The sequence below is a fragment of the Lytechinus pictus genome, chromosome 14 (assembly GCF_037042905.1).
Source record: "Lytechinus pictus isolate F3 Inbred chromosome 14, Lp3.0, whole genome shotgun sequence".
NCBI lineage: Eukaryota > Metazoa > Echinodermata > Echinoidea > Temnopleuroida > Toxopneustidae > Lytechinus > Lytechinus pictus.
In genome coordinates, this window is record NC_087258.1 from 7,447,684 (window position 1) to 7,463,657 (window position 15,974).

The 15,974-nt window shown below is 36.7% G+C and overlaps 1 protein-coding gene across 1 annotated transcript; it reads left to right on the forward strand.

Annotated features, from left to right (window-relative positions):
- Window positions 1-4,835: 4,835 nt before the first annotated feature.
- LOC129275967 (uncharacterized) lies at window positions 4,836-12,361 on the forward strand (the record flags this gene model as incomplete). The annotated part of the gene is made up of 3 exons (XM_054912417.2): window positions 4,836-5,175; window positions 6,670-7,381; window positions 10,603-12,361. Coding segments are annotated over 2 exons (1,047 nt in total), but the record flags the coding sequence as incomplete, so codon positions are not given.
- Window positions 12,362-15,974: the final 3,613 nt, after the last annotated feature.

Genomic DNA, 15,974 nt, shown 5'->3' on the forward strand with positions numbered 1-15,974 from the left:
TGTGTAAAGTTATACATGTACAACAGCTTTGGCAACTCTTTTATTTAAATATTGTAAAGAAATGGATGAAGAGAACAATGGTAGGCGTAGCTTAAATCAAGGTTCCCCAGAGCTATCTACCCTTTGGAAAAATTGGTGATGCCGAAAAAATGTCTCTGCCGGGAATCGAACCCGGGCCCCCAGCTTTGAACGCCGGTGCCCTAACCACTAGACCACAGAGACGCGTTAGTGGCTAGGGCGACCCCGATCCGATTGACCGTCAGATAGACAGATTTTCGACACTATACCAATTATAATTTCCTTTGTCGGGTGAAGGTGGGTTTCGAACAATGACAAGCCGCCATGCTTCAGCTGACCCGTCTCTGTGGTCTAGTGGTTAGGGCATCGGCGTTCAAAGCTGGGGGCCCGGGTTCGATTCCCGGCAGAGACATTTTTTCGGCATCACCAATTTTTCAAAAGGGTAGATAGCTCTGGGGAACCTTGATTTAAGCTACGCCTACCATTGTTCTCTTCATCCATTTCTTTACAATATTTAAATAAAAGAGTTGCCAAAGCTGTTGTACATGTATAACTTTACACATTTGTATACTTTCTCCCATACGTGTACTGTATCAAAGCAATAGCTTTGATCCAGCTGAAGCATGGCGGCTTGTCGTTGTTCGAAACCCACCTTCACCCGACAAAGGAAATTATAATTGGTATAGTGTCGAAAATCTGTCTATCTGACGGTCAATCGGATCGGGGTCGCCCTAGCCACTAACCCGTCTCTGTGGTCTAGTGGTTAGGGCACCGGCGTTCAAAGCTGGGGGCCCGGGTTCGATTCCCGGCAGAGACATTTTTTCGGCATCACCAATTTTTCCAAAGGGTAGATAGCTCTGGGGAACCTTGATTTAAGCTACGCCTACCATTGTTCTCTTCATCCATTTCTTTACAATATATAATATATATATATATATTTATATATATAATATATACATATATATATACAGTGCGTCCCACAAAAAACGAAACCGTGATTTGTAGATGATTTATCATAACTTAATCACAAATACAATAGACAAATGACCTACCATTGTAAAGCTTAGAAACTCCTCTTTCATCTGAAATTAGTAAGATTATTCCTCATTCAGGCATGAGTGAACAAAAACAATTTGAAGAAAGGATACCAAAAACTCATTTGGCGGGGGGTATCTGAATTTCAAGAATTTCAAAAAAGAAAATCACATGCCTAAAAAGTTCAATATCTGCTCTATTCGATACCTCAATCACAGAAATTGGTCAAGAAGTAAAAAAGTTCTGTTCCCTCAAAACAATGCTTGTATTTCCATAATTTCATTAAATAAACGTGTTTTCACCGGGTTCCCACAGAAGCTATCGCACAGTTAACAAAAGACTTTATGCATGGCTGATCGTTAACAAAACGGAGTGTCGAGTGACTTGGAACGCTAGCCTGTAAAACCTCTTCATTTTATGAAATTATTAAAATTCAAGCTTTATTTCAAATAAGCAGTACTTTGTTATTTCTTGACCATTTTTCTGTAATTGAGGTATCAAATTAAAGAGCAGATATTGAACTTTTTTAATTACTTATGCGTGAATTCTAAATAATCTAAGTAACTTCAGATGAAAGAAGAGATTCTAAGCTTTACAATGGTAGGTCACTTGTCTATTGTATTTGTGATTAAGTTATGATAAATCCCTGAGGAAGACGTATGTTTAACGTCAAAAATTTGGAATTCAAAATAATCTGTTGGAGCTAAGTACAATGCATTACCACTTTGCCTCATTTATATATACATACTTTTCCCCCAAATAATTATATTTTATAGTATTTCAAAAAACTTAAGGAAATTACAATCAACCATTTTAAAATTAGCTTAAGAGCTAAGAAGATGGTACTACCAGCAAATGATACATTACATGAAGTGAATACTCCAGGCCTGATATAGAGACTAGATAAGGAAATATGAAGCTTGAATTGGCTTTGATTTTCAACCCCAGCATCCTAGTCAGCTAGTGTGAAATGAATATAAACGATGACATATTTAGCCATTTTCACGAAATCGAAAATTAATATGACCCATTTACATCGGCACTTGAATATCAATTCATAACCACCCCTATAGCATTAAATACACAAAGCGTCGGAATATAAATCATCTTGCATGTATAGTTTAAAGGCCCATACGCAAACATCATGTCAAGTATCATATAGCCTCTCATTAATAACACGTACGCGCAATGATTAAGTATCATCACAATTACAATGGCTTAACTGGTATATTGCATCATAGTGTTAAAAGGCAGTAAGTAACATCGGTAACTTTACCAGCGAAAAAGCAGTTCATTTCTCAGTAAATCCACATCTGCCATGCACATCACACATATCTCATCATAATCACTTTGGCTTAACTAGTGTATTTCCTCATATAGCGTCAAAAGGGAATAAGTAAAATGGGAAACTTTCTGTTAAAAAGAACAATTAGTTTCCCAGGTAATCTTAATCTGCCACATCACTCACTAAGAAAAAGAGGTTCAAGTTTGCGCTCTAAAAATGAAGTGCTAAATAAGTTATTTTAAGAGCTCATCGTGTATTGCTTATTTTCAGCACTTGGAGTGCTCAATATACTATAGCGCGTCACGTACCGTGATTAACTCATTAAGTGCTGCAAATCAACACCTGAAGTGCTAAAGGTGCTCATCTAGTACTTTATTTTATTGAGTGTGCAAGACAGAAAATTTTTGAGTGAAAAAGAGGTAATTTTTTGCAACCCAAAATGCCCGATCGCATCCTGAAAGGGTACAACTTTGTACGTTTAATTGTGCTTTAATATTTATTTTCGATTAAAGAGGTGTAAATTCGCACCTTTTCAACAGGGTACATCTCTCCAACCATAGCTAAGTGCACCCTTAAAGATGAAAACCGATTCCTACATGTCTTACGGAGTAGAGTTACACCCAAAATGGATTTCCTAATGTAGCAGTTGACGGGCGCAAGATTACACCTCTCTCATGCTTAATGTGTATTATGGATTGTCTAGCATATCTCTTTATAGTATGAAGAATATTCATGTAGAGATGGACAGAAGAATAGGTCGTAGATATAAGAAAAGTACGTACTACATGTAAGATATTACAATATCTGCAATTCCCTTTAAATTGATTTGGTACTTCCTTCCTTTTGACGGTTGGATTCAGAATGATTTTCGACACGTTAATAGCGCCTATCAAGGTTTTCACGATAGTTAGAAAGTAATTTCGACCGAAGATGCTGGTACTATGTATCTATGTCACTTTTGAGTGCCTACTTAGCAGTCCGTGGACTGCAGGACTGCAAATCCCATAGCTATTTTTTTAAAGGACCATTGGTGCCAGTAGGATATGGCTTAAATTCTATCAGCATTATTATTGATATTTTTTTATCTTGGTATGCCAGTTCAGAGAGCTGTTTTATGCTGAGAGGAGTGAAAGATTTAAATCGAGTCTTAATCAATATACCCTTCAAGTCAACCATCCCAACACACAGCAGTGTAAACTACATGTTTTATTGATTTAAACCATTACAAAACAAATTAGGGAGAAAATGACGTGAATTATACAAAATGAACATAAATATAACATCATAGGAATACATCTTATTCACTGCAACAACCACAACTACACATGTGTACATAAAGCATCACATTCAAGAGGCCCCTCAAAGGTAAAAGCAGAATTAAATAAAAGAGAATAAAATGTGAGAAGTACATTCATGCGTTATAATTTTGTTTAAAAAGCCAATACACACAGCTTAGATTTTGGTATTTATATTTTCATATTCAATTGTTCGTGAAGTTAACAGTTCATTTAAAAATAACGAGTTAAAGAGATGGTTTGAGGGGGGGGGGTATACGGAAACACAATCACGTGGTAGAGTGTATTTACCATTTTCTTGGCTCTGGTATTGAAGGAAGGATCTATTTCACGTCAAAGTGTCTCCCTATAAAGAAATTCTAGTCGCTTACGCGGTTGGATTTCCAATACTTCATGTCAGTTTTACGGCGGAGATCGGAAGGTATGGGGTCGCGGTGGTTCTTCAATCTACAGGTGGTTTTCCCCTTCTGCTTTATTGATAAAACAGAATTCGAATCTATTAGGAATACTGGAAGGTGTCCAATGGCAGCCTTCTTCTAAAGCTTACTGATACTTCTTGATGTTTTTGTTTTTAAAGAAAGTAGTGGGATATATTCTGTTACACATGGACAGAGCAGATATCACTACAAAAGAGACTTCATGTAACGGGCCGAAAAGATCCTTAACAAAGTCTGATAACAAAATGACAAACGACCTCACATGCCCCTGCCCTTGAATAACATGAACGATCATTCGGCATAGTATTTCCTATACTTTGGTAATTTTATTATGCATGTTCTGTTCACGGAAGTATACGTTATCTTGCAGATAATATCATGAAAACCAAAGCTCCATGGATGTGTGTGTGTGTGTGTGTGTGTGGGGGGGGGGTGCGTAGGTGTGTGTGAATACGTACCTCCGGTGTCAAATTTTCTTGTGTTAAAGGGTGCACGATTTAAGCGCTTGCCCTAGGTGCTGATTTTCTGAAATACTCTACTGTCCATCCTGACCCTTACATCGTATAAAGTCCCTCGAATCATAATTACGGATTCATCATAGACATGCTCTGTTTTTTTTTTTACTGCTTTTGGTTAATACCCGACTACAAGGGCCATGGTTTCAATTTTAATATTTTCTAAACATTTTCTCTCAATTTGATTTCTTGTATTCTGTCGGAATATGCCTGTTTATAATCTATATCACTTTGATCATTTTGTCTTCCTCTTGCAGCCTCTACCGTGCCTATTATCAACTCCACCTCATTAAGCCTAAACCTCACAGTACCCCGGGAACATCTGTATTCCAAGCAGGCCCTTTTGGTGTGGCGATGGCATCACCACAAAGCCCCACCTACGATACAGGTCACGAACTATTTCATCACATACCAGCAAGAAGGAAGCAACTCCAAGACGGTCATTACGGTCGATAGCGCCTTTACATCGGAAACCTTAAGGACCTTGAAACCGAACGAGCCTTACAGGGCATTCATCAAGGCAGTTCTCAACAGCACAGATGTTCCATTTGTCGACAGCGCCCTCACGTATTTCCATACTCCAGAACAAAGTAAAGACCTTGATCAGTTTTTGGGAAAGGAGGGGGGTCGTGTGGGGAGGCAAATGTGGCTTTTAAGCGAAGAATGATCAAGGTATAACAATCCGCATGGCTCTATGAAACACAATTACATTTTTTTTTGCTTTTCTTCAAAAGGGGAAATCCATATTGCACATTTTTTTATATATGAAACTTAACCAGTTTTGATGATTTTGGGGTTGTCTAGCGGAAACACTGTTTTGTGTCTGTGTACAATGTCATAGAGGATGTAAAATGGGATAGCGATGCTTTCTAGGCCTGGTTAAAACGGCTTTAAACAAATATGCAAAAAATAGTTCACTGGGCGGAAAGAACGGCTACATAGAATAGAGAAATGACAAATCAGCAATGGCGGAAATAGCATGGCAACAGTTTGGGTTTTCGGAAGGGTTTGTGGATCGTATCAATCTCAATGCTTTCTGCTTCAACATAATATTATGCTTTGATTTAACGTATAGTAGATCTATTCTAGCTGTCATTTCATGTAAACAATAACAAATTATCAGTTTTCTCTTAATATTTTGTCACTTCTTTCATCTTTCTTTGATACATATATTAGTAATTCATAATGCCATTATTGATTTTATAGGCTACTCCAATGTACATGATTGTATATAAAAAAGAATTTTGCATTATTCTACAGCGAATATTTATAGTCTACATACTAATGTTCATACTTCATTCTTTGTGATAGAACACTGATTCATTCATCTTTTCTATTCATAAGATCACTAACATACATAGATCATGATAATTATGTTTTATTTTAGCCAAACAGATCAACTGGATCTTAAGGATCCATGGTGAACATTATAGTTACCCTTTTGGAAGGTAGATTGGTATTGACGGTTACTTAAACAATCACAAGAAATTGAATAAGCAACTTAAGAATATGTAATATTATGAAACGGGGTACACATGAAAATACTTCAAAACTATGTAGGATATATAGGCCTTATACAAAACATATGGCGTTGATTTAACACGACTCCTGATGTTTAGGCTACAGGCCTGTAGTAAACACCAGCTAATGCTTAAGTCACACCGAAAAAAAATGACTCCATACCAACAAGTTATTTCGTGATGTCGATTTGAAATTGGTTTTGTTGGTATTACTGAAGCAAAAGTGTTAAATCAAACAACAATTTTGAATCAAACTGACGTTGATCTACAACATTCCGGTTAAAAAAAAACTTATTTGGTTAAGTCTGTGGACTGTTTCATGGAAGTTGTCAGCACTGACAAGTTGTTTTTCACTGACATTCACCATAGTAATAGTCAGAGGCCAGTGCCTCCGTCTCCTATATATAGCTAATCAAAACTTAGGATGCCACTGAAATTGTCAGTGCTGAAAACTTTCATGAGACACCCCCGATGACTCCGAGATGGAGTCGATTTAACTTCCTTGGTTTTGACTTAGTAATCCTTAAGAAATAATATCATAATGACTAACACCTTCATTTTCAGGATTTAAACGGAGTGATATGGGTGTCACGGAATTCATCATCCTGTTTCTAATCTTTGCACTTTGGGGATTGGCCATGCTAAGATTTTTCGGTACGTGGAACAAGAAAATGAATTTGAGAGTGACCAAAGACTCGATAAGAACTCGGGACTCCTCGCCGACCCACCGCCACTTGGAAGCGTATAGACTGTACAAAAAGCGACGTTCTGCTCAGCAGGCTAAACAGTCTCGAGAAAGGGAACAAGGTGAAGCGGGAAGTAGCGGTGGCGGTTTTGGAAGAAGCTGGCAGCGGTCGTCCACCATGAAAAGCTTCCGGGCTCGTGCGTCAAACTTCTCCAAAAGGACTAGATTTGGATCGTCGAAATCCTCGGCCCCGCCGTCCCCGCTACCGACCACACCGGAATGTGAACCGCTTCGGGCGGAAGAACAGCTAACAGCGCCCCACCCTATTCTACAGCTGCAGAAACCGCATCATGAACAACATGAGCATCGTCTTCACCACCATCAACCGCATCAACACACAAAAGACCAACCGGTCAATGTGACTCCACCGCTGTCTCAACCGCACGCGGCGGCTGCAGCAGCCGCTGCGGTAGTAATTGGTGTGCCTGTTCACGTGTCTTACGAAGCAGCCGGTGGTAGCGGTGATGGGTCCCCAACGGCAACGGTTCGGCTGAGTCCTGACCGGAATCCGCATTCTGTTATATGAAACACGTGGGTAATCTACGTCATGAAATTGCCTGGCTGTGTTAACGCACTCTGTAATGTTTTGCTGTTTGTGGGATCTTGTTGCATGCTTCTTGTTGTTGCTTCAGTATTTCTGTCGGCATTTGTAATAATCCATTGCCTCAGTCAATTAATTGCCACTTTTTGGCAAAATAAACTTTGATGTTGATTGCATTGAATCTCTACAAATTGTATTTATGTTTCTTATCACATTTTCCTTATATATAATCAGTTATGTCATAATTTTTACGCATTAATTATCATTCGTAGGCCTACCTACAAGTCGAAATATAAAAAAGGTGATCTCCTATATCACATTCTATTGTTAGAAACTGAGATCTAATGAGAATCTGATATATTCATGCTCCACATCTAGAAATGTGTAGTTTGAATTGAATTGAATTGAATTTGTTACCAAATATCAATGTGGGGTACAATTACATGGAATAGTACATCACATATAAACAAAACATTTGGTAATTGGAGCTAACATAATAGCAACATGCTAATCGAGGTTAGCCCCAAATAATGTCATTATCATAGTTTAAACAATAATTTTAACTAAATCTCAATATTGTACATCAAATTCAGTACTATTTCTACTTATTACTGTTGCAGAAAATTGCGATCATTTTTAGTGAACATAATTACACTATTTACAAGAAAAAATATCTTAATTATTCACAAAATCTTTATATAGAATTATGTTTTTTCAGGCAGTATTTACCATACCAAATTAATTATAATCTTCCAGTACTAAATATCTTGCGACTGGGTGCAATCACCTCATTCACCTTAAGAACGCACATCAACTACATCACAATAATTCACATTGGTTAAATGTAATCCCTACCTAGATTTGAAAAGGTTTCATTTTCATAAAATTGAATGAAGCAGTAATGGAAAGAGAGGAGTGGGGTGGATTGGCAAATGGAGAGGAATGGAAGTTGAAAAGGGGGAAAGCGACAAAAGCATGTGGCAGTCATGAAAGCCTGTAAATTTGGTTATAATCGTGAGATGAAAATGTTTCAATTAACTCCTAAAAATTTACCGTCTTTTAATGGAATATCGTTTTCGCATAATTAATTGTTTGCCAAATATTTAGATTCAGTGCGGGTCTTTGAATTATTCCACGCTAATATTGTGCTGTGCTTATAATGCAACAGAGTTTGGATATGTACTTTCATTTTTCATATTGGTAGAAAAAACATTATTTTGTTGTTGCTTTTGTCTGCTAAAAACCTGTTTTTGCCAAGTTTGCATTTAAATTGAACATTATTATTGAAGACTTTATTTCCCAAAGGTTCTCAAGTCACCTTTTTAAAAATGAAATCTGGCTATTGGTGCAACAGTATTACAACCTTTTCGAGTCGACCTCAATTCAAGAGCGTGTAAAATAAATATCAATAGCTAAATCTAAAAATCATTATACTTTATACAATTTTTATTTAGATTTGCAGAAAAAAGTGAAATAAGAGCCTTTTGGAAATAAACTCTTCAATTTCTATAAAAATGTTATTCAAAAATAATTTCTCTCTCTGTTATGTCTCTATCCGTGTGTCAATGTATTAATCTTTAATGAATCAATCTTAATCTGGTTCGACCTGTATTCTGAACTCTGATTTAACTATTAGTTAAAATATCAAAACTTTATGTTTCTAGTATGCTCTATTTCCGTACGGGAACTTTTGTATATCGCTCTAATTAAGCTATAGTTATTATTTTTTTTATTTAATTCTATTTCATTTCATTAATTGGTTTTGCAAGAGTCTTCATAAACAAAATCTTAACAATAACATACCTAAAATTTGACATCAAGATAATGAACCAATAATTTCGTATATAAATCAACAAATATTTTTATACATAAATAAACAAGTTCAGTGACACTTTTTGTCAAACAATAAATAAGAGGGTGCAGGAGTGGTCACAAAATCATTTATCATTCTGAAATGATTTAAGTATTGTGCATACCACATAAAATGCTGAAACGAAATATCCATCGTCAAGGATTTCTGGCATGTTTGACTTCACATCACATACATGAATTTTTTTTTTTGGTTGTCAAATTTCTCGGGACCAAAATCAAAATGATCTCCTTTTTGTAGTAAATCCCCCTTTTTTGCTTGTCAAATTTACATCAGCATCCCCTGTAAAAAATCGAACCCAGGGCCCTGCCATGCTTTAGACAGAGTTCAGAATGTTGGTCACAAATTGATACAGAATACGTTAAGTATGTTTACATATTTTGAATGTGCAGTATAATGATCATAGAGGGCGCTCTTTCAGTTTACATTTCTGAAGAGAGTATGTATTGTGCTCAGCTTGTGTATCAAGATGTTTTAGGCGTGATGATTGTATATGGGCAGTGTGTTTTCTATTTTGGTTAACGTACTTTCCTCAGCTATCCATTTTAACCATAGTATTGCATGATATCTAATTCTCCCCTTCCCCATTTTTCTTTATGAGAAAAATGTGCATTCTCCTTGCATGTTGCACTTCATTTTCTTTCACGTAGCAAAAATGAACTATCGAAATCACACCCCCTTTTCTACATTTTTTGTTCATTCTTATTACATTAGCAGTATTTTCTACTTCTGTGTCAGTTTATATTGTTCTAATTAATAGTGACTCTTAATATATTTCTTTGCATGCTTAGATGTAGAAATTGTACTTGAGAATTAACAAAGTTTCATTACACTTAATTTTTCCTCTTGGACAATAGTTGCTATATTTAAAATGCAGTAATTTATGACAAAAAATTATATGGTTAAGGGGTGGAAAAATTATACGATAGATAAAATTATACTTAATCTTCTTTAATGCTGCGGATAAGACCCAGATTTATATTGTGTTTTTGTAGCATTATTTATCCCGGTTTACGATTTTTAAACAAAAGTCTTCATAAGCAGACAACTTAGTTTGTTTTATATAACTTGTATTAAAGTTTATTTTCGTGTTTATGGCATTGTTGTAATTGCAAATTCAGAGAAATTTCGGAGCGTTTCACGAAGGTTTTTTTCATTCCACCCGTTATAAGCTGCTGAAATAATTCTGAATGGCTGAGAGCAAAGCGATAATTGAAAATCACTGATGAAGACGCTTCATTTACACTCAATGAAACTCTTCCCCTATACTGCGAAATTTGATACAGTATTGCAATAAAATCTAACTCGTTACACGATGATTTCTCGATTTCAATATTTCAGTTGTGACGCCGCCTTATGAAGGGAAACCTGGTTTATTAAAGGGCCTCCTAACGATGGCGATGCTGATCTGTTTCTGGGTGCTCGTCGTTCTCCTCTTCTGGAGGCAGTGGAAAATAATCCGCCAGCTCGAGCCAACACAGGCTAGCCGGAGGTTCCAAATCGTCGACGACCACGAGGACGAAGCCGACACCAGCGGCCGCCGGAGCAGTGTATTCGTACCCTACGAACCGCATAACATCGAGTCCATACGCGTTGTGAAAAAGATGAAAGACAGCGTCATCAGCGGGGGAAGCCCGAAGCGCTCGTCTTTGAAACCGGCATGGCCCGACATCGAAGAAGATGACGAGGAGGTCGAGGTCGAGTCTGATGATGGTGACGTGAAGTTATCGACACGGAGTTGATTGATTTATAGTGGGCTTCTATAACTGATATGTAAACGGAGTCCACGAAGCTTGTCTTGATTGTTTTTACTGAATGTCTGTACTGAGAGACTGATACGGAACATGCCTGTCTGAATTTCTACCAATGTACAGCACCTTAGCTAATACTCTAATGTTATGCATCTCCTATGGTGTAATAGTTTTAATTGGTGACTCTAAAGATATCATGAGGTTCCCCCGCAATAGCAACAATTTTGTGGAATAAGTGCCAAATATTTTAGACTAAAACATTGCCTATTCTATTACGGTAACGATTGGCGACCTTAGAAATTTCATGAGGATCGCCTGACGTAGCAACAATGTGATCTGGTATTGGGAACCATAACCAATTATGTTAAAATCTATCTATGATGATAAACATTAATTTTGCGACCATGAAGGTAACGTAAGTGATAGAGACAATTTACCACAATTTGTACTATTTGGTTCGTAAACATACAGAAATACTTTCCAAATATATATTTTTTTCAGAAAATTCTTCCAATCGGAGTATTTTTTAGGAGAATAAAATAAACTTGGTGTAAAATCAAGGAATAGATGACATCTCTACTTCGTCTTAAAACAGAAAAAAGATATGCTGAGTTGTGTTTTCAGGTTAATGATGATGATAACAATGAATTGTATTAACAAAGCACTTTTATCAAACGTTTCAAATGGCTTCACAATAAAAAAAATGATTTGATAAATACTAATTTTATATGGCAAACCTGTGGATTAAGGAAAAATAACAATAATATGGCAACTTAAAAACAGCAACAAAATTAACTGCTATCCATAATTATGAACATATGCATTTTCGGTACAATTTTGAAGGATGAGAGAGAAATGAACTAAAGAATATTATCAGTATTTCTATCATGTATACTGTATATTGTAACTTTGTGAGATCGGCAACTTGCAGGTCCAACATTTTCAGGAAGGCCTATAGGAGACCCGAACCCTCGGCCCAGATTGTGCCTGGTTTCTCTAAACCAATGCCACTCAAGCCGGCGAAACTGATTCCAGACTGACTAAAACTCTTTAGTTAATTCCAATGATACTAGAATATCATAGGTCGATTTAGAATCGGTTTTGTTGGTGTATATACTGTGGCATTATGGATTTTTGACTGAGGTGTCCTGCTTTGCCGCTTTGTCGGGCAGGGCATTACTCACAATGCCCGGCATTGTGAGTAATCAGTCTGAGACGCCCTCAGATGTCGGTCTTACAGCATGAGATCAGGCGCCGCACTAGGCCTACATTGGAGCAGGGATGAACGCAGTGATGAAAATAATAGGAAGAGAAAAAAAGGAAACGGGGAAGGGAAAGAAGACAAAGAGTGAAATAAAAAAAATACACACCTTTTAGGTCCTTCCTTTCTCCGTTAAAGGGCAGCTTTAGATCTGCGATGCAACTTCCTTGGCGCGATTGATTAAAAAAAAAGTTATACGCTTTCGCAGAACATGCTCATTCGTCGTGTGCTTGCGTGTAACACTACTTTTGGCCAATCAAGTTCGTCACAGAAATTGATTCGAAAGTTTCCATGTATGAACTGGTACCACCCTGGCATGAGCAGAAGAAAGACACAGTGAGCGAGACAACCTTATTGGCGCTCAAGGCCCGGGCTGTTTTCCATCAGATATTCAGGAGGATATGTAACCATGGTCATGGAATGACCTCCGCCATTTATTGTTTTATTGATTGACCATTCACCTTGTTTATGTATATAGAGAGAAATACTTTACATTCTTTTATACATTATTGTATTGCTCATTTTTTGTTACTTTCGATTTTGATAAAATATTTTGTTTTGCGCTTTGTGATCTCAAACATTATATTTTTGTTTAATGTTATCCAAAGTCTGTGATACATATTGAAAATAAATTATTTTTCAACTAAAGTTTATGCTACAGTCACACAAAATAAACTGATTCCTGGCCGATCAATGCAGATAATACGTTATTTTCAATGGCATATCATTGGTCGGTTTGGAGCCCGTTTCGTTGGTGTGATGGGTGTGTCCTGTTATGACCACAATACACTGACAATGCAAAAAAATTGTCTTCTGTTGCACATGCATTCGCGCATAAGAAGTTTAACCTGGGCCCCGTCTTACAAAGAGTTACGATTGATCCGATCAACCTCAACTATGTTTTGAAATCCATCATTGTCACAATTTATCCTCTAGAAAATTTGCACAATGTCCTTTGTAAACGAAGAGGAGCACACTGAATTTTCATGAAAACGATGAATGTATGAATATACATTATATCTAGAAAATATTTTGAACAAACATGCATTTTAGATGTTGACGTTGATGGATGTTGATGGTTTTCCATAGTTGTGGTTGATTGGATCAATCGCAACTCTTTGTAAGACGGGGCCCAGATGGTAGAAAAAAAAACCATTCTGAATCCAATAAAAGTAAAGCATATGATGATTGTGATCTATAGTATATCATATTGATATAAGTACACCAATCGTCGATGAATACACCTATATCATGTATATTTTGAAATAAAACACAAATGTAGATCGTCTATTCCTTTTAATTTTGCACATTCCCACATGGTCGTATTATTATTTACGTATAAACGAGGCTATACTCTTTCAACGATTTATGAAAGGATAATTTCTTTTTATTAATTTTAACAAACGAAGATGACAAAACTATAACAAAATTAATGCAATATATAGTTATAAACTTGCACAATATAAAAGCAGCGAGAACATGATTTTAATCTAGGTTGCATGAAGCCATTGATATAGATTTCCTTTAAGTAAAATAATCATTCATAGAAACATGGTAAATGCAGTCTCAGTATAAATAGAGAAAAGGTTGAATATGTTCTAATCATAATGATTCGGTAATATCTTTTGAAACATGTGTCGTTTTAACATCCATTTATGTCAGGTGTTTTTTTTTTTTAATAATAATTATGTTAATTCGAGCGATGGAAATTATATCATTAGATGTAAAATAATTCACTTCATAATGATAATGACTGCTATGAATAACGTTTTGTAAAATTTTTCTACCAATAGACTCGCAGTACAACTTCTACTGCCATGACTGTACGAGATTCTGACTGACTATCGTAGTGTTGATTGTGACGTATTGAATGATATTTTTTTTTGCTCAGTACATTCAGAATACGACTTTATGGCTCATAGCAAGAGTATGATGATATAATGATTAAGTGCCTATGCATCATTTGAATTGTTTTTGTCACTTTTTATTATGTATGATTTATTGAATTAATCTAAGCACATCATGAATATTAGTGTTCGGTAGATATTGCACTGTTCTGATGTACAAGGTTCGCACAAAGTTCCAAGTGTTTTTTTTAATAAAATGTAGGGAGATGCTATACCCCCTATACCCTACACTATCGCATTCTGCTTCAAAAGTTCACTAAAATCCTTTCCCATATTATTGAATCCTTCGCGTTTTGTTTCCTTTATATAAGATGCATAATTACAGCTGATTTTCTTAAGTCATAGATTTGTGTCATTAGCGCGTTTTCGCCCAGCGTCGTACGACGTAGAACGTAAGGGTCGTGTGCAAAAATCGCCAACTTCCATGGAAACAGAGGCCCGAGCGTTCTTGAGCTCAAATCACGGACGGTTCTTCCGCAAATTAGCGGGCGTCCGCATTAGAACGTAGGATTTGTCAACAGCCGTCAACAGCCAATCAGATCGCTTGTAGAGCGAGCAAGCTGAGCCGATCAAATCGAGCGCGCGCCGACAGCCAGTTCATAGAGCGCGGGCGCGGGATTTTCCCTAGTAGTGGTGACGTCATGCAGTCTACGTACTTCCGGTCGATCCGGCCGCGTTCAGCGATTTGCGAAACTGCTTACAAGCGAGAGTTGAGCGCGACGGACGCACGAACCAAGAGATCGTTCTACGTCGTAGATAGCGTCGTACGACGCTGGGCGAAAACGCGCTACTACCATGGCCAACCCGAACGATTTGCGATAGATGCAAAACATCGAAAATGCACCATTTTTGGGCTTAAAAAGTTCGCCCTCCGAACTTTTGCGGGGGTTTCGAAGCATGGCCAATTGATCGCTTTTACTTTGGAAGAATTTCAAACAGGTTAGAACTTTTTGAGGCACGGTTCCTGCATCTCTAAAAAAAACAAATAACACATCCGAACATCCGCTCTAGTTTGGCGATTTTTTCAACGCAAATGTACATATATCATTTATATATTTTTTGGTATTTGAATCATTTGCAAAAAGTCCGCGTGCCCATGATGATGATAACCGCACTACACCTACACAATTATACGTTGATTTCTCACAGTAGTAACAGTTATTGGTAATAATGGTGATAATGGATTTTTTTATATTAATAATGGAAATTATTTTGTGATGCAAGTGTAATTTTCTTGATTTGCTGGAAATTAATAACATATTTTTTTTCCGTATGTTTTACCAATGTAGGCCTAATCATTACAGCACTACATACAAACTGCTTAATTTTATGCTCAAATAGAAAACAAGTACTACAGTTTGGAAAAATAAATATCTACGTAAATTATCCATTATCGGAATTTGGAAACGTTTCCGTTGTAATGATTTATTAATTTGACGATCGATCGTTGGTGTGTGATGGTGATCTAACAGCCAAAAACCATGTTGCAATATCCATGAAGATAATAATACTCCTGTTTTGAAGTCATGATGTCTAATAATAGCAATAAAAAAAAATTATAGTAAAGTGTAAAAATCATCAAATTCCACCAAAGCCATGGAAGTTTAGCAATACAACGCAGAGACTTTGTACAATCGTGAAGCTACTTATACTTATACATTGGGAAATTTTGAAGGTGAATTTAGCACAAAAGTTTACTCTTTAAATGCAAGAGCTAATCTGATCCCTGATCACACTCCTCTCAGAGTGAGATGAGGGTGAGGGACCACTCCTGATGGAATGAGATTTCAATCT